Genomic DNA, 22919 nt, shown 5'->3' on the forward strand with positions numbered 1-22919 from the left:
AAGTCACCGGCTCCCTCCCCTGACTGGAGAAGTCAATTTTTCTGAGGACAAAGAAATGACAGGATGATGAGGTGGATTCTAAGGTAAAAATAACAAAGGGTCACACTGAACAGACACTATATCATTTCACCACAGGACAAAAAACTAGACATAAGAAAAGAGGTGAGCTCCAAGCAGTAACAGGAGGACACTGGGAAGCAAACTATCTGTGAACAGTTAGATATAACTTGATTTTCTCCTTCCAATGTCATGCTGCGAGGCACACCATGACACCATGACTCCAGCAAGGCTGGACCAGCCGTAGAATAATAATCAACAAGCTTTCATGGAAAATGTAATTTTTGCCTCTGAAAAAAAAATATTTTCAAAGGCAAGTCAGAACTCAACATAGCTGATTGCCCTTCCTTGTCTTTGGCTGCTCCAAAGAGAAATGTTTAGCAATTTGGAAGGAAGTGTTTTATCAGATCTCAAGTCTTGCTCTCTTGCAATTAAAAGTTAATAAACGGAGTGCCTCCGGACGCTCTCTAAAGTGACAAACAAGGGTAGAAGACTGTCTGGAACATTACAGCTCTAAGACCTGCTCTTTACCATTATTAATTCCATGCTAAGGAAACGTGATCTTCCCATAGCAGTGTGACTGTAATTAATAATTAGCTTGACAGCAAATGAAAACTGAGGACAGATCTAGCTCTGGTATTTTCTTTGGAATTAATCTGCAGCAAAGTAAATATTTCCTAATGAGCAATATCAAAACATAACTTCCCAGAGAATACTTATGAATGTATTAGGGCCTTGTGGCATTACTTTGTATCACTTTAATATAGTTTTCATCTTGGACTGCAACACATGTAGTATTCAGACTACGACCTTGCATTAACGAGCAAGACCAAACGAGGAACGGGAAGGAACAACAAAGGAAAACATAAGCGATTGATGAGGACTGAAGGTTCATTAGAAGACCTGTCGGTGGATGAATGTCAATGAGCTCTCTAAATGTCACAGTAGAGTCAACAGCAGACCTCATCACTCAATGTAGGCCTACTCTGAAAACAGCAGCAATAACTCTTTCTCCATCGCTAAATGGTAAATGTTGCACATTTCTCTTACAAAAGACTACCTGGCCTCACAGGTCTGTTTAAACGGTAGAGACCTTATTCCAGAGAGCCCAGGCCTTCCCCCTTTGCTCCTACCTCAGACCAAGGTGAACACATTGATGCATAGGTTTGGCTGCCTGCTACCTAGCTGCAGAGGATATAATTAGACTGAGGACTAACCCCAGACCATAACCCCTAGATCACTCTCCACATTCATGTCTAATTCACCAGACCTTAGCCACCTTGACCTCCAGGGCTCTATGGCTGCATCCTGGATCCCATGGCTGCACTCAGATATGAGGTTCAAAGTTCAAGGATAATTTTTCCAAGGGGCCATATTTTCTTGAAACATTTCTGAGGGAAGTAGATTCCTGTTTGCTTTAATGACGACCCTTTCATTCTTTTATGGTGTTTCCCCCATACCGAATTTATTTTATAAGCTTACTTTTTGCTCCAAATGCTACTCACATAAGACACTCCAAACTCACCAACACATTTTGTTACTAATGTGGAAACAGGAGAAGGGTCAGGTTAGAGACTGTATATCATTGGCTTAAATGCATAGCAAAATTGGATTGAACTTTTTGCCCCATTGAGTCATGCTAGGTATTTCAAGGATAATAAATGAACATATTGACACAGTACCATTCTTATGGGAGAAAATCGAGTGACACTCGATTTTCTGTGTCTTTTATCTGTGTCTTTTATCTGATTTCTCTTTCTGTGTCTTTTATCTGTAAATATCAAAGTCATAAAGAAAACGGTTCCCTTTGATATAGAACACAGTATGGATGGGACAGATATATGGCTGATGAGAGAGAAGGGGAATGTTTTTAGATTTATTTGACAGTCAGGTAGGAGAGAAGGGAGACTGTTCCACTCTGTGACGGACTGTCGCTGTCTTCCGAGTCGATAGACACACTCTGTCACCACTGGCGGGTAATTGACAGCTTAGAGTTTGCAGTGACATGGGGTTTGCATATATTTATTCCATTACCTTGCATGTGTGCCTGCCTGGGGGCCCTCCTTCGCAATGTATTCAGGAGTCAGCCAGCTAGGCAGGGGATTAAACAAACATCTTATGGCGGAGCTTATGAGAAAGGATGATACGTGTTTCACCCTCAAATAGCCAAAGAGGAATAGAGACAAATGGCTCCCCTCGTTTATTGATGATTAATCATTTTAATGGAGCTTGAACAGACAAGCCCTTTCCTCTAAGTAGCCAGCTTTACCTTGTTAGAGAATGTGACTACAGCTCAACAGGGCTGGGTTAGAAACGTATCAACTGATGCAGTAGTGTACTGAGCAGGAAAAGGATGCTTTAGTTCAACTCTAAATGTTTAGCAAGCCCCAAGCAACACTATCATCAAGAGTCAATGAATCAAATCCAACTGAGAGAAACCACAAATAAATGGAAGGTATGGCAATGCATCCTAAATTATTTGTGTCTCATACCCTTCTCCTCTCCTTGAGGCCTTGATCAAACGACTTAGCTGCTGTGAACGGCGGGGTTGGAGGGAGATAAACTTAACTTTGGGGGAAGGGGAGGGGAGGAAGGGGAATCGGCGTATAGCTGCTTTGACTCTCTGCAAAGAACTCATAATTATTAATTAATATCCATTTGCAGGGGGCGCGGCAGATTGAGAGACGTTGGTCCTCAATTTGTCTTCCCTCTCTCCTTTCTCTGGCTGCCTCCACCCCTACAGATCATTAGTTTCACTTTTCATTAGCGGAGATCAATAAAGCGAATCAGTCTCTCGTGGCGAGGACACTCAGCTTCACGGACCTCCCACTTTCCCTCCTCCTCTCCCCTCAGTTCTTCCCCTTGTTCTCTGGCTCTTTCATTGACTCCAGCTTCCCCTCATATTACCCATCATCCTCCACAGCAGAAGAGTATACAGCGTAGAGGGCAGAGAGAGTGGGAGAGAGCCTACAGAGCTATAGAGAAGAGTGAGCAGTGATTTTACTAATGCTGCCCAATAAGGCAGAACTGGCAAAACTGAATGATAACCCAATAAAGTTTAATTAAGAACCAGTAACCTCTCAGGCTTAATAATGAAGATGGGTTAGGGTTAGGGTTAGGGTTAGGGTTAGGGTTTGTAGAAGGAAATTAAAGTAAAAACATTAGGGACTGGCAATGTTAAGAGATGCTGTACTGTATCCATTAGCTGCAGAATTATCTTGATAGTTCCTGTTATGCTGATAAAAAGCTGTGGCTTTTCTGGCATGATCATTGAGTCAGTGCACAGATTTAGTGGATTTTGAAAGTGTTAAGGGAGGGGAGGAGCACTACAGATATGACATTGTGGTTGGTTTGAGGTGGCTACTAAGTCACTGCCTGCATCCATTGCCATTTTATCTGTGCACATTCTTCAAATTGTGTCTATGCATGTATGTGTAGTGTGCATTTGTGTGTAAACCTAATCCTCACTTACCCAGCACAGTGAGTCGGGCAGGACGGGACCTCATGGCTGCCTGGATTGCCTGGCACTCAAAGACAGCGTCATCCATCAGCTCCACACGTTGGATCCGGAGGTGGTGTTCCCCTGTACTGTGGTCCCCAATCACTGTGTAACGAGGGTAGCCTGGAACACAACGCAACATATGCCCTGTCAGAACCTGGAGTCTGGTCTTTCAACCTATATCAGCACCATTCAATCCAACCTTTTTTTAAAGATAGGAGTTATCAAAGCATGGTACAAACAATGCCAGAATGCAGGCAATCACAAATTAGTGAAGGATCAGTGGTGCAATATTGATTGTTGACTGCTGTGTTACTGAACATTTTAGGTCATTTGAGATGGGATTTTCTTTTTCCAATGAGATGAGACCTTAATATACCTCATATCTCAGAATTATTACTGTCACCAATGTGAAGACAGATTTTTTCAAAAAAATTATACATGTTAAAGTAGACATTTTAAAACTGATTGAAAACATGAATTCCGTAGATGACAATGATGATAGGGGTTGAGGAGGTTTCTGTATTTGGGAGAGCGAGTATGTTTTATTGCCATGGTGAAGACGCACGGCGAGATATTGAGATGTGTTTCAGCAGGGCAGTGGTGTGAGATTCATAGTTTAATAATGCAGGAAGAGGGATGTATGTCCAGGAGTCCTGACCATTTTACAGCGCAGAGTAAAGTCGGATAGCTCTAAAACACAAAAAAATAAGTGACAAAGGGATATGTTTGATTGTGAAGCTTTATGGAAAATTGCACAGGCTTTCAATATGAATAACTTGAACAGCTCTCTAAAGGCTGAGTTCTGTGGAATTATTGGAGAAATGTGAATTGAAACGAGAATCTTTGCTAGTGAAATTCTCCAAAATGTTCAGTATTTCTTGGCAGTGATTGCTTTCTCCTTCTAAGGTTCTTCTGTAATTCACTGATGACAGAACCCGATAGAGTCGAGAGTTTTAAAGCATAACCAGGCCAACAGTTAAACATTTCATCCAACGATGTGGTTTGTCAAACTGAACTTATACAACAGATGGTATTCAACTCTAACCCGCTACAATCTTTGCCAACCCCGCTGTTGAATCACTGCATTAAATGTCTGGATGAAAAATGTATTACGTTGCATCTATCAATGAGTCATGTTCTCTTCAAAGATTTTCTGGTGATTTAGTATAAAACACTGGGGATTTAAAGAGGTATGTTTTAGCACATGCCACCCAATATGAGTATAATAGACTAGGACTAATAGACTAGGAGATATAATGGCTTTTAAGTCCTTGAGTTTGGCTATGGAGGCCACTGTGTTCCGAATGCTCAATTATCATCCATTGCTTTACTGGATCCCATTCACTTTCATAGACCATGAAGTGGCCCTAATTTTCTCATAGTGGGATGAGTTATAGCCGATTAAACCACTCTGCATTTCATCTTCCCACATAGCTTTGAAGCTTTAAGAGAGTGGGGGTTGGAAGCAGGACGGATTTGTTCAGGCACTCACCTCCCCCCGTCGACAAAACATACATTACTATGATAGTATATAGCATAGACATAGGAGCTACTTCCTGCGGCTATCAAAGTATATAGCATAAACAAAGGAGCTACTTCCTGCAGCTATGAGAGTATATAGCATAAACATAGAACGCAGGAGCAGTGTACAATGAGGTACCAAACAAAGAGATGGGGGGGGGGGGGCTATGTGAGCTCTGAGTGGTTCCTCTGTTTATAAGATCGCCAGATACTCAGATAGAGAGTGCTCTCTCCTGCCCACATACCGCTTGCAGTTATAGGTCTTATTATTCACATTGATACATAAGCTTCCATACAGGGCCAGAAGAAGGTCAAAAAGGTTACACATCCCTCTAATATAGTGTTGATATAACTGAGCAGCATTCGCTTAATAACATTAATGACCATTGATCTTGAGTTCCATGCTGTTGTTGATTATGCAGCCAGTGAGTCAATGGCTTTGTTGAACTATTTATTAGAGATAAAGCACAGTTTGACTGATGTCTTCCTCTGAAGTTGAATGAGACTCCATTCCTGAAATACATGCTTTGAATGAAGGTCATTCCTTCAAATACGAGAACCTGCTTAAGCACAATGCACTGCTGTGACCCTGTGTAAGCTCAGGAGACATGACACATTATTTCTCCACAACAAGCAGGCCTTGTAAATGGTATGGCCTTGAGGTGACCCCATCTGCCTTATATCCAGTGCAGGAGCATAGGTACTAAATATTTACTGTAGGCATATTGTGTTGTACAGTACAACAGCATTCCACTGAGTTTCCTTGTTCATGTACATTAACAAATGACCCAGTCAATTCACTCCTCTTGCCCTCTAGCAGATGGAACATAAGATGTGCTGTTGTAATACAATAAAGCTTGCTAACTGAGAGTAAATGAAAAAATACCTTAGCGTAAGTCTCGTTTAATGGCATTTAAATGCATTTTAAATAGACATTGGTGGATTTTGTCCTGTGGCATAACTGGGTTACGTTTAGAGCATGCAAAAACACTTCTTTATTCTATGTAAGGAAATTTCAGGGATGTCACTGTTGTATAAATATAACTCACATTGATCTCAATGAATCTCAAAGACAACGTGTGTTAACTAAAGCAAACAATGTCAAATAGCCCCATTAAGGGTAATGAATCCATCAGGACAGAAATGGATTTGTCTTTATGGTGGATCAATGGCAGGGGAAGGGACGATGAATTGAGCCAGGGGGATAGTTATTTACACTGTTCAGGAAGAACACGTCTCACACTGACACCTCCAGGGATGGAAATAGGGTAGGTTGATGTTGGGAAATGGATGACCAATGTTTAATTTGCTGTCGGGGGACAAGCCAGAGGTGCACGTTTGTCAGGTAGCTTCCAATGACTCTACACCTCTGTCTAGAATGTTAAGAGCAATATCTGGAACATTCTAAGACATTCCATTTTTGCCCTCCAAAAAAGTGCACACCAGTGGGCACTCTCTGTGGACTGCTTGGAGATATATTCATGCCATTCATGCATATTCATGCCATTCATTTGGTGCAGCTTTGGGCCGGTGCATCTCTCTCTTTAATTAGAATAGAAGACGCTACACAAAGAGAAGGAGCAGGAATTCAGGAAGCGATAGGAATCATCCTCTTTGTCCTCTGATTTATCAGACTGAATAGTGAAAGATTTCTCTCATTTGAATCACTGTTCCCCTGGATTGAAACAGGCCCAGGCAGAGCGAGCTACTGCTAACGCAGCTCCTTCTATGAATAGCAGAGTGGGTCCTATATTGAAATGCTCTGCACAATATTAGACGCCTCACACTTTTATGTATACAGCTGCTTTCCTTGTGTATATAGCCGTGTATGTGCCATCATTCTTTATGGCTGACTGTATTGCTTGTTGACGTAGGCAGAGACGATTAAAAGAGCAGCTGTGGTACACTTTATTTCAAAAAGTGACATTCATCTAAATACACTGCTCTAAGACCCTGTCTGTGCTTTTTAATAAAGATTTCTTTCGTCCATGATAACCTTCTCCAACTCGATGTATCTAATCGACTCATGCTGTGTGGAGAGGGGCATTCATATTCAGCCCATCTCTGAGCGTCCTGGCCCGGCCATTGATCCGCATACAGAGTGAAGTGTTGGTTCATAGGGGTAGAGACACGATGAGGTCAGTCCACAGCCTCCTTCCACAGCCTCTCGCCCACTGTTAAACTGCTGATGATGTGCCATTAAGAGTCGCTCCCACCCTCTCTCTCTTCTCATTAGCATAAGTCCTTCTCCCTATTCTCCCTCTCTTCCCTCTCCTCCCGACCACTTCAAAACTGTTGGGCCATTGTTTACTGCCTTCCCCAGCCTCCCGGGGGCCTGATAAAGGCCACACTGAGGAATGGAACGCATTTATTGGGACACCGTCGTCAACTGAGGTTTAATTAAGGAGTTCTATCGGTGATAAGGCAGGTACACTAGAGCAGTCACTGAAGGTCAGAGGTTAGGAGACCGCATATCTCTAGTGGAATACATATTTAATCGTCCAGATCAAAAGAGGTCCCCGCTTTTAAAGGGCCCCAGTTGGGTTTTTTGCCATGACTTGAATGGCAAGTACCCTGAGAGACAGGCTAGAGATCCCTCAGTGATGGAGGAAGAGAGGTGTGAAAGGAACTTGGCTATTTTCAGACTCATCACTCTTACTCCCTGTAAAAGGCCATAGAATGTCTTGGAATCCCAAGGATCCCATTTCTAAAGACAATTGGGGAGATAAATGATATATTTATAAATAATGCTGATTTTTCAAGCTATATGAATTTACTCTCCCAAGATTTAGTTAGTAAAGATTGTAAATATCTACTTGGAAGAATAGATAGTCATCACGTCTCATGAATATGGATAAGGCGCCAGCGTCAAGTGGAGAAACTGCAGGCTACTAAAATGACAGTGCAGCAGTAAGTGGTACTCCAAATTAAACAATTAAGGTAATAATACAAAAGCCACAATGTAATTTGGATTGTGAGTTACTCTTCAAAAGCCCATTTACTCGCTAAAAGTACTTGAAATGTGACCCCTGGCTATATTGATTTCACATTCAGTTTTGATTTTGGGGCTTCTTTGCCCACCACAAACTGTTATTGAATTAGGTTGATCTTTCTATTAGATAGTAATGAGGTCTTGGCTACATTTTTGTGGTAGTACTAAAGTGAATACAACTGTCTGGGGTATTTCAATGTGTGGTAATTAAATCCTGTGTCCCACTGTCACGCTTGCATGTTTTAAACATTGTGTTAGAGTTACAGAGTCCAATGGTTGCATCATTGGATTCGCCAATGTCTTCTGCATTCACTGATATCAACCATTCATATGTGTGATTAACGGGGGCTGAGTTAGAGTGGTGTTTGTGAGACAAGAGCGGATCCGAAAGGGGTCTGGGAGCGGATCTTCTCACAAAAACGTTTGTAGTTACGAACTATTATGTAACGTAACGTTTGAGTTACGAACTATTATGCTGAAATTATCACGAATACATACAGTACCAGTTAAAAGTTTGGACACACCTACTCATTCCTGGGTTTTTCTTTATTTTTACTATTTTCTGCATTGTAGAATAATAGTAAAGACATCAAAACTATGAAATAACACATATGGAATCATGTAGTAACCAAAAAAGTGTTAAACAAATCAAAATACATATATTTTTGTAGCCAATTCTATGTAGCCACCCTTTGCCTTTTGACAGCTTGGCACACTCTTGGCATTCTCTCAACCAGCTTCATGAGATAGTACCCTGGAATGCATTTCAATTAGCAGGTGTGCCTCTTTGCGTTTGAGCCAATCAGTTGTGCTGTGACAAGGTATGGGTGGTATACAGAAGATAGCTCTACTTGGTGAAAGAGCAAGTCCACATTACGGCAAGAAAAGCAAAAAGAAGCAAAGAGAAGCAGTCCATCATTACTTTAACACATGAAGGTCAGTCAATACAGAACATTTCAAGAACTTTGAATGTTTCTTCAAGTGCAGTTGCAAAAACCGTCAAGCGCTATTATGAAACTGGCTCTCATGAAGACCGCCACAGGAAAGGAAGACCCAGAGTTTCCTCTGCTGCAGAGGATAAGATCATTAGAGATAACTGCACCTCAGATTGTAGCCCAAATGAATGCTTCACAGAGTTAAAATAACAGACACATCTCAATATCAACTGTTCAGAGGAGACTGCGTAAATCACTACTAAATGACCCCAATAAGAAGAGACTTGCTTGGGCCAAGAAACACAAGCAATGGACATTAGACCGGAGGAAATCTGTCCTTTGGTCTGGTGTGTCCAACTTTGAGATTTTTGGTTCCAACCACCGTTTCTTTCTCAGGTGCAGAGTAGGTGAACGGATGATCTCTGCATGTATGGTTCCCACCGTGAAGCAAAGGAAATGTGATGGTGTGGGGGCGCTGATTTATTTAGAATTCAAGGCACACTTAACCAGCATTGCTACCACAGCATTCGGCAGCGATACGACATCCCATCAGGTTTGCGCTTAGCTGGACTATCATTTGTTTTTCTACAGGACAATGACCCAACACACCTCCAGGATGTGTAAGGACTATTTGACCAGGAAGGAGAGTGGTGGAGTGCTGCTGAGTGATTGTCGACCTGCTGAGTGATATTTTTACAGCGATGAGGAAGAAGACTTAACCTTTCAAAAGATTAAAAGCAGTCAAGTGAGAAATCCCACATTGACAAATACATGACAGTGTGTAAGTAATGTAAGTAGTTTTAACACATTGGAAAAATATTTGGAAATAGATACGTGACAGAAGGAGATTAAGAGAGTGACATATGGTTTGATAAATGTCTTTCCTTACCTGATAGGTCTCTGCCAACGCCCAGAGCCAGGCCATCTTTGATCCACAGGACAACACCATGGTAGCCAGGAATGGAGCAGGGCAGGGTGACGGGCTGGCCAGCCACCACCACCAGGTCCTGGGGCTGCTGGGAAAACGTGGCCTGGACCCCTGGAGAAACACACAGAAAGATAGAGGCACGGTCAGAAACTATGATCCATAAGCCCTGGGTAACCAGTTCTCTAACACATTCAAAGACATCGCCTTCAAGTGTGGTGTGACAGACCCCATTAGGGGTAGGGGGGGGGGGGGGGGGTGGACAGGGGGTACTAGAGGCACAGTGGGGGAACTGCACTTAGCGAGAGGTGTCACTGACATGCAGAGTGTTGATGAACGTGTTGAGGTTCTGATATCTTTGAAGCTATCTCCCTCTGAGTCCACCTAAACAGCAGCCCCCCTTCTGCTCCTTGACATCCTACCACACTGTAGCACAAAGGCCGTTGGGTAATTGGAAGGCATTGTGAGAGGAATAGCGGGGAGAGAAAAAGCCTTTTAAAGTCAGCCTGTCATCTGGGCTTTAGCTCTTGCCTGCCTGCGTCTCGCTGCCTCCATCTGAAGCCGGGGTTGGCTGAGATGTCAGCCTCTCCAGCACATTGTGTTTACCAGGAGCTAAAGCACGGTCTGCGGCTTACTTTAATGTAAAGACAGGCAATGCATCTTGGGATGGGGGGATAAGGCAGGAATCTCGACTGAGGTTAACAAGTGACACTTGTGGTCTCTCAGATCAATAAGATGGACTCTCGTTTGATTTCTCTCCTGCTTCCGTCTATGTCTTATATATTGTTTTAGATTGTTGTGCAAAGCTTAGGGTGGCCTTGGCTACCTTGTTTGTATTCTCTCCCTCTTATGTACACACACAAGCAACCCAAACACCCACACACACACAAAGAAAATAATGAAGAGATATGTGCTTCCTCCCCTGATAATTCTGTTGCAATATCTCCAAGGGGAGTAAAAGCGGCAGATAGGAGAGGAAATGTAACGGATTGCAATAACAGCAATAACAGCATACATAGTAAATGATGTTGCTGTGTTTAATGCACCTCTTTCCACACAACATATTGGATTTGTTTACAATAATCCTGTTATTTTTATGTTTTGGGTTGTTGTTTTCCTATGTTCAGATAGTAATTACAGAGAAGAAACAGATTAGGTTTGTTTTACAACATTAGTACAATGCAGAGAGAGGGACAATAAGAGATTATAGAAATACAAACACAATGTCTTTAATTCCGTGAAAGTATTACATTAGTAAACACATCAGTCATATCCAGTCCTCCGGTCGGTGAAATGTGAGTGATAGCTAGTTAAAAGGTAAAGACAAGTCTCCATATTAATTTATACAAATTCTCCCCAACTGTATGCCATGTCTCCTGCATGCACCCCCATTATTAAATTAAAATAAAAAGAAATGTGCGGGAATCCTTAAGCATACTGTATATTGGACTATTCATCTTCGGGAACCCGACGGGCCTCTCCGGCATGTTTTTCTGTGAAGTTTTTGTTATGTTGGCCTTGGGTATACTACCCAGACAGCCTTGTTCTGACTCCCTTATGATAGGTTTATCTTGGCTGCACGCAGCGAACCAGTCAGCGCTCAGACACATGGTAGGAGAGACGGCGGCTTGGCGAAATCTCTTGGCATGTGTCAGAACAAGAGAACGCGAGAGAATTCGCTTCTATTTTGTTCTCTATCCTCCCATTCCGGATTGCTATTATCAACCCCTTCAACCTGTGCTGTAATTGATTTAACGTCGGAGGTGTCTCCACCTTGGCAGCACTAATACCCCCATACCTTCTCCCCCTTCTAACCCGCTGTTCAAATCCCTTCTCCCCACCACGTCAAAATCCTTCTCATCATTGTAAGAAATTAGACAGATTAGGATGATTTTCTCAGAGGTTGTCATAGCCTCCCCTCCTGCGTCAGGTCTTCAACTCACCAGTAATTATTATTATTCACAGCCTAGGATAATTATTTTAATTATCACTAACATCTAATTAAAACGGTAATGAAAAATAATGCAATGCCCCAAAAATCCCTGCCAAACAAACATGTTAACCTAAATATCCCCTTCTGGAGATACTGTTTCAAAACAGATGCTAGGTTTCTATCCAATTGGCAACTGATTTTCAAGCAAATATTCTAAAATCCGTATAAAGAAAATATGCACACTAACACACATATTATGCACAATTTCCAGCTGCACTAGGTGAATGGAAACTTACATCAAACAGCGCCGAAGCCATTGTTAACTCCCCAGTATAAACCACCCTGTCACGCCCTGACCTTAGAGATCCTTTTTATGTCTCCATGTTGGTTTGGTCAGGGCGTGAGTTGGGGTGGGTATTCTATGTTCTATGTTTTGTAGTTCTATGTTTTGGGTTCTCAATCAGGGACAGCTGTCTATCGTTGTCTCTGATTGAGAACCATACTTAGGTAGCCCTTTTTCCCACCTGTGTTTGTGGGAAGTTGACTTTGTTTAGGGCACATAGCCTTTAGCTTCACGGTTTGTTTTTGTAGTGTTTATTGTTTTGTTCGGCGTCATTTTTTTTATTAAAAGGAAAATGTACGCTCACCACGCTGCACCTTGGTCCTCTTCTTTTAACGGCCATGCCACACCCCCTTAGTTGATGAAAGAGCCATTCTCCACAGACAGAAATAAGAGAGCACAGAGGTTTCTCAAAAGTACAGACTCTCCTAGACCTTTACAGACACAGGAGGGCTACAGACGTCGGTGGAAAAGAGAGAGAGGGAGAGAGAAGCTTGGAGATTAAGAGATGCCCTCCCACAGAGAAAAATACAGTCCACTTGGTGTGGCCACTTGACCAGCAAAATGGAGATCTGCTTATTTCACATAAAAAGGCTATCTATGGAAGTCCACATATCTAGCTCACCAGAGGAGCACTGAGAACAGGCTAGGTATGGGGGTTAGGTAGGGTGGGTTGGGGCGGGGGCAGAGTAAGCCCATAACAGACTGGAGGTCCTTTAGCAGTGTTGGTGATGTCACAGCCCTGTGCGTCGTACAAGGCTCCGTCGCATCTGCCAGCTTTCTGCTCCGGTGGACGGCAGTGCGGCTTTAGCGGAGCCCCCTCGTTTACCTCCTCTTCTTCCTCCCTGGGCCAGCTGCAGGGGCAGCCGACCATGACGTGCAGTGGAGTGAAGACAACAGATTACTCTCCTCCTCTCCTCCTCCTCTCCCCATGCAGAAGAATGGGGGTCGATAACACCAGATGATCAAAAACGAGGAGCGAGAGACAAAAAACTAAAGTGTAGCAAGAAATACCCAGGCGATTTAATAATAACAAATAGACAGTGAATAAAAAAGTTCTGTGCGTGTTTGGGAGGCGCTGGTAGCCGGAGAGAGGGCTGACTGCAGTGAGGCTCAGGTGCTGGAGGAGATAGAAGAGAGCAGAGGTCTCTCTTAATAATGCTTTATTAACATCTGCTATTGGAGGAAGATGAGAATGAGCCTTTGTGACATGACCCCTACACAGAGCGGTCAGGTGTGTGTGTGTGTGTGGTGTGTGTGTGTGTGTGTGTGTGTGTGGTGTGTGTGTGTGTGTGTGTGTGTGTGTGTGTGTGTGTGTGTGTGTGTGTGTGTGTGTGTGTGTGTGGTGTGTGTGTGTGTGTGTGTGTATGGGGGGAATGTTTTGGCATTTGTCTACACTATCACTGAGGACAGTGAGGGAGGTGGGCTTTCCCACCTAGAAACAGCTCCTCAAGCTAACACTTCTCACCTGTTTTTACAAACATTTTATATAAAAAGCACTGACCAGTAACTCTCTATTATTCTGTGAATGGGAGTTATGTTTCTCTCAGCTGGGGATATAAGAGTGCCACTACACGGTACCTTGGCTCGGCTCTGTCCACAGCAATAGAATAAATGGGGTCTATCCTTTGTTTGTTTTCAAGTAGGGCCATACAGAACATGAATACCTCTCACCATTGACCCATGGGCCTCCAGACCTCTGCTCACCCCTTGAGTAGCCTTGCAGCTGCCTCTCTTCCTATTTACCCAACACAAATCACTGCTCATTCACACAACACCTTTTGATTGAACACCGTGGGTCAATTGAGGAGGTAAAGGCAGCAGACCTTTGATCGTAAATGAAGGGCTCAGGGTTCCTAAGGAAGCAGGCTGTTAGAGGCACTGAGTAGCGCCACACAATGCCTAATGTTTTCATTTCACTTCAGATAGTTAGTTTACTGTTGGACGGCGACGACGTTTCCACACACTCCAGCGCTATTTTCACCCAGCGCTAATGGCCTCGCTGCGGCCCCCAATCTCGCCACTGTCTGCCAATCAGCCCTGTAAATTACCATTGGAGTCGCACATCCAGTCCACTTGAAATGACTAATCAGAGAGTTGGCCGCCCAACGCCTGCCATGCCATCCGTGTTGCCTGGAGCTCAGCTACTGATCATAACCAGGGACTATTACCCCCTCTGGTCTTCACATTTCCTCAGGCCTGAGAGAGCTGAAATGTACAATAAGGAAGGTGTGTGCAAGGTAGTTTTGTGATATCTTTGGCCAACCGCATGGTGTGGCTTTCCCTGATGGCTAAATTGGCATGGATCTGCCCTCACCTGCCCTTCCACCCATCGCTCCCTATACCTGCTCTCCCACCCACTGGACATGCTGTGTTGGTTTGTTCATTTGCTGGGGGCGGAAACTCTGTCTACTAATCCTGTGCCTGTTTACCACAGGGACTGTCTGCCGAGCCCAGCTACCTCTAATGAGAGTGTGAAAGGAATGAATAAATCCCATCATTATTGTGTTTTCCTTTTCAACATCCAAGGCAACCTCAGTCACATTAAAATCACCATCCACTCAGCTAGTGGGCCCCTACTGTTCTATTTCTTCCTGCCCAAAGATGAAAAGCGCCCAACTGAAGACAGATAGGCAAATTATCTAAGCTCAGCAACAGGCTTTAAATTTACCTGTGCCGAGGCGATGTGAGTTATTTGAGGACATAATATTGGGTAAAAGGACTCCAGCAGTTCTCCACTAATCCAAGCCTGAGGACCAAAGTAAACACAAACCCAAGCAATATGGATTATTGTATCTTAACCCATCTCTCTCTAATTGAATTCTGGCTGTTGGGCCCAACCTGATGGCTGGATCAATCTGAGCTCCCCATCTTTCTGCTTACACCTCCATAGCCAAATGTTTATCTACAGCTCATCCTTCCGGCTTATCTCCCAATGCATCGCTTTGGCTCCTTAATTCTCCTCACTCAATCCCCAACAAGGTACCTCTGTAAAAACAGCTCAAAAGTTAAAACCATGCACCCCTGTGTGTGATGTGTAGATTACACACAAAAAAAAGACATCAGAGAATATGGAGCAGCAAAACAGGAATGTATCAATATTAATCTTACCCTGGACTAACAAGGGTTAATCTTACCCTGGACTAACAAGGGTCAATCTTACCCTGGACTAACAAGGGTTAATCTTACCCTGGGACTACAAGGTTAATCTTACCCTGGACTAACAAGGATTAATCTTACCCTGGACCAACAAGGGTTATCTTACCCTGGACTAACCAAGGGTTAATCTTACCCTGGACTAACAAGGTTAATCTTACCCTGGACCAACAAGGTTAATCTTACCCTGGACTAACACGGGTTAATCTTACCCTGGACTAACAAGGGTTAATCTTACCCTGGACTAACAAGGGTTAATCTTACCCTGGACTAACACGGGTTAATCTTACCCTGGACCAACAAGGCGTTAATCTTACCCTGGACCAACAAGGGTTAATCTTACCCTGGACCAACAAGGGTTTCAAATCTGTAATTAATAGCACTTCTTTCAGAAGGGCAGACATAACTGACTGCAGTCTTGCTATAAAAAGTAATCTTCCTATGCTGGGAATGTGATACAAAATTGCATTAATATGACAGCACTTTCATGTCATTGGATTTCTCCACGATGATAACATCTAATCGGAATACAGACGTTCCCTGCACAAAGTCTTCGGTACTAGAGTCCCCACAGTAGCATCAAGTCAGGATTTTTGAAGAATGTATTTCAGTTTATCCACTTAAGGGTTTTGAGGGAATCATATAACAAGAATACTAAATTAATGAATTGAATGTAATTCTCAACTGTAAACAATGTCTATATCTGCTGAGGGTGTCATAAACCTCACACATCAGTAAATGCTCTTTGAAGCCGTACTAGACTACACCATACACACAGTACACTTAAATCTTTGTCATTTCTCCTCAAATGGCTATGTTCCAACTCAAACTCCGCTCACTTGGCCTTGCCTTATTGTATTCGAATGGCTTTGTTCCAACTCAAACTCTGATCATTTGGCCTTGCCTCCAATTTATTCAAGTGAAATGCCACGTTGTGATTGACAGCAGAGATTTACAATGCATCCCCCTCCATTTTGCCACCAGTTGTACTTCCTCCTGGAGACAGAGACACATGCTCTTGCCCTTCATCGCCACACGCTGATCAGTCACACACTAACCACTCCACCGCTCGCTCTCCGACTGACCGTGCCAAAGCCGTGATTGACGCACTTAATTATCTGGAGCGCTATCACTAATTCGACAACCTCAAAGAACCGTGCTGTGAGGTGCATCAATTAATTAGTAGGGCCACAATGTAGTAGGGCCACATCAATTAATTAGTAAAGCCACAATGTGTAATACTGAAAGTCATGGCATTTTCCTGAGTTTCTTTCATTAAGTATGAGAACAAGCTAGCTAGCTGGTTCGCTATATTGACTCCCTACACTACTTATCAATCTCTTTTGTTTCTACCATTACTTCTAGACTGGACCGTGGGGACTAAGTGGAACTCACAGGAAGTGAGTTGAGGCTGGACTATTTTGAGGATGTGATGCATGAAGCGTTTGACTAACATTAACACTTCTTATGGCTGAGATCCCGTTAACGGGATCGATATGACAACAGCCAGTGAAAGTGCAGGGCGCCAAATTCAAAACAACAGAAATCTCATATTTAAAATTCCTCAAACATAGAAGTATTTTACACCATTTTAAAGATAAACTTGTTGTTAATCCCATCACAGTGTCTGATTTCAAAAATTCTTTACGACGAAAGCACACCAAACGATTATGTTAGGTCTGCACCTACTTACAGAAAAACACAGCCATTTTCCCAGTCAAAGAGAGGAGTCACAAAAAGCAGAAATAGAGATAAAATGAATCACTAACCTTTGATGATCTTCATCAGATGACACTCATAGTACTTCATGTTACACAATACATGTATGTTTTGTTCGATAAAGTGCATATTTATATCCCAAAATCTCAGTTTACATTGGCGCGTTACGTTCAGTAATGTTTTGCTGCCAAAACATCCAGTGATTTTGCAGAGAGCCACATCAATTTATAGAAATAGTCATCATAAACTTTAATATAAGATACAAGTGTTATGCATAGAATTAGAGATATACTTCTCCTTAATGCAACCGCTGTGTCAGATTTAATTTTTTTTTTACGGAAAAAGCAAACCATGCAATAATCTGAGTACAGCACTCAGACAACAAAACCAGCCATACAGATATCTGCCATGTTGGAGTCAACAGAAGTCAGAAATAGAATTATAAATATTCACTTACCTTTGATGATCTTCATCAGAATGCACTCCCAGGAATCCCAGTTCCACAATAAATGTTTGATTTGTTCGATAAAGTACATAATTTATGTCCAAATACCTCCTTTTGTTCGCGCATTTAGCCCAGTAATCCAAATTCATGAGGCTCGAGCTGACGAAAAGTCCAAAAGTTCCGTTACAGTCCGTAGAAACATGTCAAACGATATATAGAATCAATCTTTAGGATGTTTTTATCATAAATCTTCAATAATGTTTCAACCGGAGAATTCCTTTGTCTTCAGAAATGCAATGGAACGCAAGCTAACTCTCACGTGAACGCGCCTGGTCAGCTCACGGCACTCTGCCAGACCACCATGGCAATCTGCCAGAATTGAATTTGAATTCCATAATTTTAAAATTGTATTAGAATATTGAATTTGAATGTAACAGTTTTAAATGTTTTCTGTACAAATTGAATAATTAATTTAATAAATTGATCTGGAATTGCATGATTTTAAAGTTAATAGAGTTAATATTGCATTCAGTTTTAAATTCAATTTCAATTTAATTTAATATTCAAATGTAATATTTATTCAGTTTCATATATATATTCAGTTTCAATATGGTAGATATTGTATACATGTTCTCTGTATCAAGTTTACAAGCTCAAATGTCAAATTCAATTCTCTAAATTCAGATTCATAACCAGAGACAACATCCTGGTACTTTGCCAGCCAGGATTGGTAGGAGAGAATCAAACTGTCACTGTGGTAAGCAGAAGAACCTGGTGGTCTCTGATGCCAATGTGGCATCTGTTTTCACTGAAAGCACTCCATAGTCATCCCTTTTGAGACAGCTAACATACTGTATGACATTTCCTGACACTAAAATGAACGAGTTACAGATTTAATGGATTCCTTTGCTACTTAGCTGCATGACAACATACTGGGGCCTGGTTGTAGGTCAACTTCAAATCAATGGTCATTATAATCTAGTATATTATGATATTTTAATAATGTATGACATAGAAAAATAGTTATGAGGAGATTACGGGACATGACGTCAGTCCCAAATGAACTTTTAAATGAGTTATCATTAATTTACTTCTTAATAGAGCTTAATATGTCAATTATAAGGTCCTTTTCCTGATGTTTGGTCATCTCGATATTCCATTGCATTCCCACATGCACAGATGTACACACAAGTATTGTAATATGATCAAGAGCTCAGTTCAATCTGCATTTTTGTCAACATTTTGTTATTGACATAACCTTATTCTGTTCAATGTTCTCTACCTATATAGTACTCTAAATATCCCAATTCATGTTGTTAAGTTCAAAAGAACACAATATACAAATTGCTGACACCATTAATTAAAACCAATGAGGGTTCAGAAATTTAAAGCCAATTATCTCAGAATCATATTTTTGCAGATAGAACCTTATAAATAGCTAATAGTCTTTAAATTATGTTTGCTTGAAAGCATGATAAGACACTTTGCTATTCTTCACCTTTTTCTCCTCTGAAATATTCTTTATGTCTTCAGAGGGATTCTTTGAACACAGAATGTCTAGGGCAGACTGACTGACTGACTGACTCTTCAAATAAAAGGGCCCAGTAATGGACAAATGGTTAGATTCGCCAGCCAAGAATAACTCACTTTATATATGCAGTCAGAGTATTGTAAATGAACTGGTATTACACCTGAAGCTTATGCACTGGAAGGCTTTAAATGAGCGGTTCAGAAAATCTAAATCATTCTGACAGTAATTGCTTTTGTCTTGATCCAAGTTACTGAAAATTACATTTCATGTAGAACAAGCATTTTGAAAGTCTGTCCATGAGTAACATTTACTGGGAAAGAAAAGGAAATTAGGCTAATCATCATGGAGAATTTTTTCGCCGCCCCAACCAGGAAAGAATCCATGTCTCAATTCTATATATTACAATTCTACAATTATATTACAATTCTATATATTAGTGATGATGGGCCAAAACTTATAAGTTAGATTTTTTTTTATAGATATCGGTTCAGCCTATGCTCCATTATTTTCTATCCTCCCCCGCCTGAATAGTTAGATTAAATGTCTGAGCTGCATATTACATCATGTACTACCTTTTCTGTATACTAGACTAAATGTAATCCCTCGGCCACAGCTGGCAAAGTTATGACAATAGTTAGCAATAATGAATATTTCATAAAGTGGCTGAGGAATCCATTAGATGAGGCATTGTATTGCTGTCTTTATCTTCCTCTATCAGAATGTACAAACCCATTTTCCTCACCCGGCTAAAAAAAATAAGCCGACATATGATCAACCAGGCCCTCTCTGCAACGTGATGGCTGCTGTTTTAATGAAGATTTGTCTCTGAGACTGTAAATACACGGAGCAGGAAAGATAAACACAGCAGCCGCCGGAAGCCTGTGTATTTATGCCCGCTCCTGCGCTGCGAATTAGTGGAACAGGACAGTTGCTGAGGCACAATCAAGACGGATTGCTTCCAATGATGAGTTCTAAAAATTATAAATGGCAACGGGAGAGAGCCTCACAGACGCACACTCTATCATCAGCCACAGGGGCAGAAAGACCAACAGAAATATCACAGACAATAAACATTTGAACATCAGTACCAGAAACCTTTCTTAAATATTTCTGGCCTGCATCTTTCTTTCAGTTGGCATAAAATCAAGTCAAATGAGCTTTAAGGCTTCAAAAGCCACAGAATGTGTTCTTAGGTCTTGTTCTGTCCTTTGTTAAATATGTTTCCACATTTTTATAATAGATGGGAAGAGGGGTTAAGAAAATGGCTGGCCAGACAGCCTTTTGAATGTTTAAGTGGTCAAATATAGTAGAGATAAATTCAAAGTAGGCATATCATATTTTACCAGGGCTTTTTGCTGTAAACATTGGGACTAATCTGACCAGGGATTGTAATTACTGTCATGAAAAAGAGTGTACTGTGGGTTTGTTTCCAAGGTAACTCCAGTTGAACAGACATAACAGTTCACTTAGAATAGAATGCGATGTAACACAGAGCAACCTCTCAGGGCAAGTATTGATTGAAAACACAGAGGCTCTCTTTGCAAACTATCCTTGTTTTTTTATAGAAGCTTCAAGTTGTGCATAATGACAAGTAAGAACATAAAATAGATGCTAATGAAAAATGGGGAGAAGGAGAGTGAAGTTCAGATGTCTGATTGAAATTGAAAAATGGAAGGGCCCCTTCTGTTTCCCCAGCATTACAATTATGTTCTCTCTCTATGAACTTCCTCCACTTCACTTCCTCCCTGGCTCTTCATGCCTCTCCATCACACAGTCGCAAGGTGTCTTTGAATGCCAGTGTGTAATGGCAAGGCTTTCTTGGCGATATCGTAATGGGGTTGTAGCTGAGACATTGAGACCTAGCATTCTCTTGGAATAGTTCTGTGGTGAAACTCTTGATGCTTTATAACGGGAATTTGTTTTGGTAGAGATGGATCTTGAAAGGTCCATTACACACTGGCATCCTTCCTCTTTATTACAAATGCCAAGTCACTCACCCACCAGTGCACCTTGTACCAAATGGTAGGATGAACCTGGCTTTATATGCGCAGAAAGATACATGTGTATGTGTTCATCTACAAAGCCCTTTTGGGTAAACTCTCTCTTTACCTCCGTAGTCTGGTCTCCTTCACCACAGACAGTTGCCATACCGGGTCTGCTAGGTGGTTGCTACTTAAAGTCCCCAGGACATTCATAGTATTAGGCAAGACTGCCTTCTCTTCTTGTGCACCAGAGGCATGGAATAGTCTACAATCCATGCTTCATCTAGATATGTTAGTGCCACTGAATGAATTTAAAATATTGTTAAAATATCTGTTACGGAGGAGTGTAAATGCTTTTTGATCCAGCCTTTTCCAAAGGCTGGATCATGTTGTTGTATTGTATTGTTGTATGTTTTAATTATGTAATGTATTGATTGTTGCTGCCTTCTTGGCCAGGTCTCCCTTGAAAAAGAGACTCTGGGTCTCAATGGGCTTTTCCTGGTTAAATAAAGGTAAAAATAGAAGAAAAAAACAGTCCAGTCACAGTGTGATTTTATTGGGATTGATCAGATTCAATATTCTGTGGAGATCTTTGGCCAGCCTCGGTTGAGTTGTTTGATGGATGTGATATAGAGAGGGCCTTCCTCCAATGGACACACCCTACATTTAGAGGGAGAGTCCAATTTTCCATTACATGCTGTGTCACAACAGGTAGAGAGCTCTGCTCTTTGTCCAGCCATGGCTCCTATTTTGTGGGTTGACAAGATAAAATATATGACTTTCAAGGCATATGACTTTCAATGCGTATGACTTTCAACTGAGAAATTCTCTCCTCTTTGACAAAGATTACATCAAAAGATAGATCAAAGTGTTTTGAAATAAGCCGAAAGGCATAACCGCTTTGTCATGAAAGGATAGGACGTGGACAATTCACATTCAGGAGCTAGTAAATAGAGGAAACCTAACCAAGTTAAGGCTAGATGTTCGCTAGTGGAATATCTCGACAACATCCAGTGAAATTGCAGAGCGCGAAATTCAAATTCAATTATTATAAATATTTAACTTTCATAAAATCACAAGGGCAATACATCAAAATAAAGCTTAACTTCCTGTTAATCCAGTCACCATGTCAGATTTCAAAAAGGCTTTACGGCGAAAGCAAACCATGCGATTATCTGAGGACAGTGCCCCATCATACAAATGCATGACAAACATATTTCAACCAGGGAGGTGCGACACGAAAGTCAGAAATAACGACATAAATCATGCCTTACCTTTAAAGATCTTCTTCTGTTGGCACTCCAAAATGTCCCAGAAAATTCACAAATGGTCCTTTTGTTCGATATATTCCTTCTTTATATCGCCAAAATGTCCATTTATTTGGCGCGTTTGATTCAGAAATAAACCGGTTCCAACTCGCCCAACATGACTACAAATTATCTAATAAGTTACCTGTAAACTTGGTCCAAACATTTCAAACAACTTTCCTAATTCAACCTTAGATATCCTAAAACATAAATAGTCGATACAATTTAAGACGGAATATACTGTGTTCAATAGCGGATAAAATCAACGTGGAGCGAGCTCCAGGTCGCGCGCAACAAACAAGAGTCCACTTGGCTTGACACTCACAATGAACAGCCCTACTTCTTAATTTCTCAAAAGAAAAACATCAACCAATTTCTAAAGACTGTTGACATCTAGTGGAAGCCATAGGAACTGCAACCAGATGCCTCATAAATATAGTTTCCCATAAAAATCGAATTGAAAACAGTGACCTCAATTTCACCTGCCAAATAAGTTATGTTATACTCACAGACCTTATTCTAACAGTTCTAGAAACTATAGAGTGTTTTCTATCCAAATCTACCAATTATATGC

The 22919-nt window shown here is 41.5% G+C and overlaps 1 protein-coding gene across 3 annotated transcripts in view; it reads right to left on the bottom strand.

Annotated features, from left to right (window-relative positions):
- Nucleotides 1-22919, bottom strand: part of LOC111960686 (kin of IRRE-like protein 3) — a 220819-nt gene that overhangs the window by 58195 nt on the left and 139705 nt on the right. For all 3 annotated transcript variants that reach the window (XM_023982828.2, XM_023982827.2, XM_023982826.2), the window contains exons 2-3: nucleotides 9897-10046; nucleotides 3530-3679 (exon numbers count right to left, since the gene is read on the bottom strand). In XM_023982828.2, the coding sequence (XP_023838596.1) occupies nucleotides 3530-3679; nucleotides 9897-10046 (300 nt within the window). The remainder of the gene's footprint in view (nucleotides 1-3529; nucleotides 3680-9896; nucleotides 10047-22919) is intronic.

Source organism: Salvelinus sp. IW2-2015, linkage group LG4p (genome assembly GCF_002910315.2).
Source record: "Salvelinus sp. IW2-2015 linkage group LG4p, ASM291031v2, whole genome shotgun sequence".
Lineage (NCBI taxonomy): Eukaryota > Metazoa > Chordata > Actinopteri > Salmoniformes > Salmonidae > Salvelinus > Salvelinus sp. IW2-2015.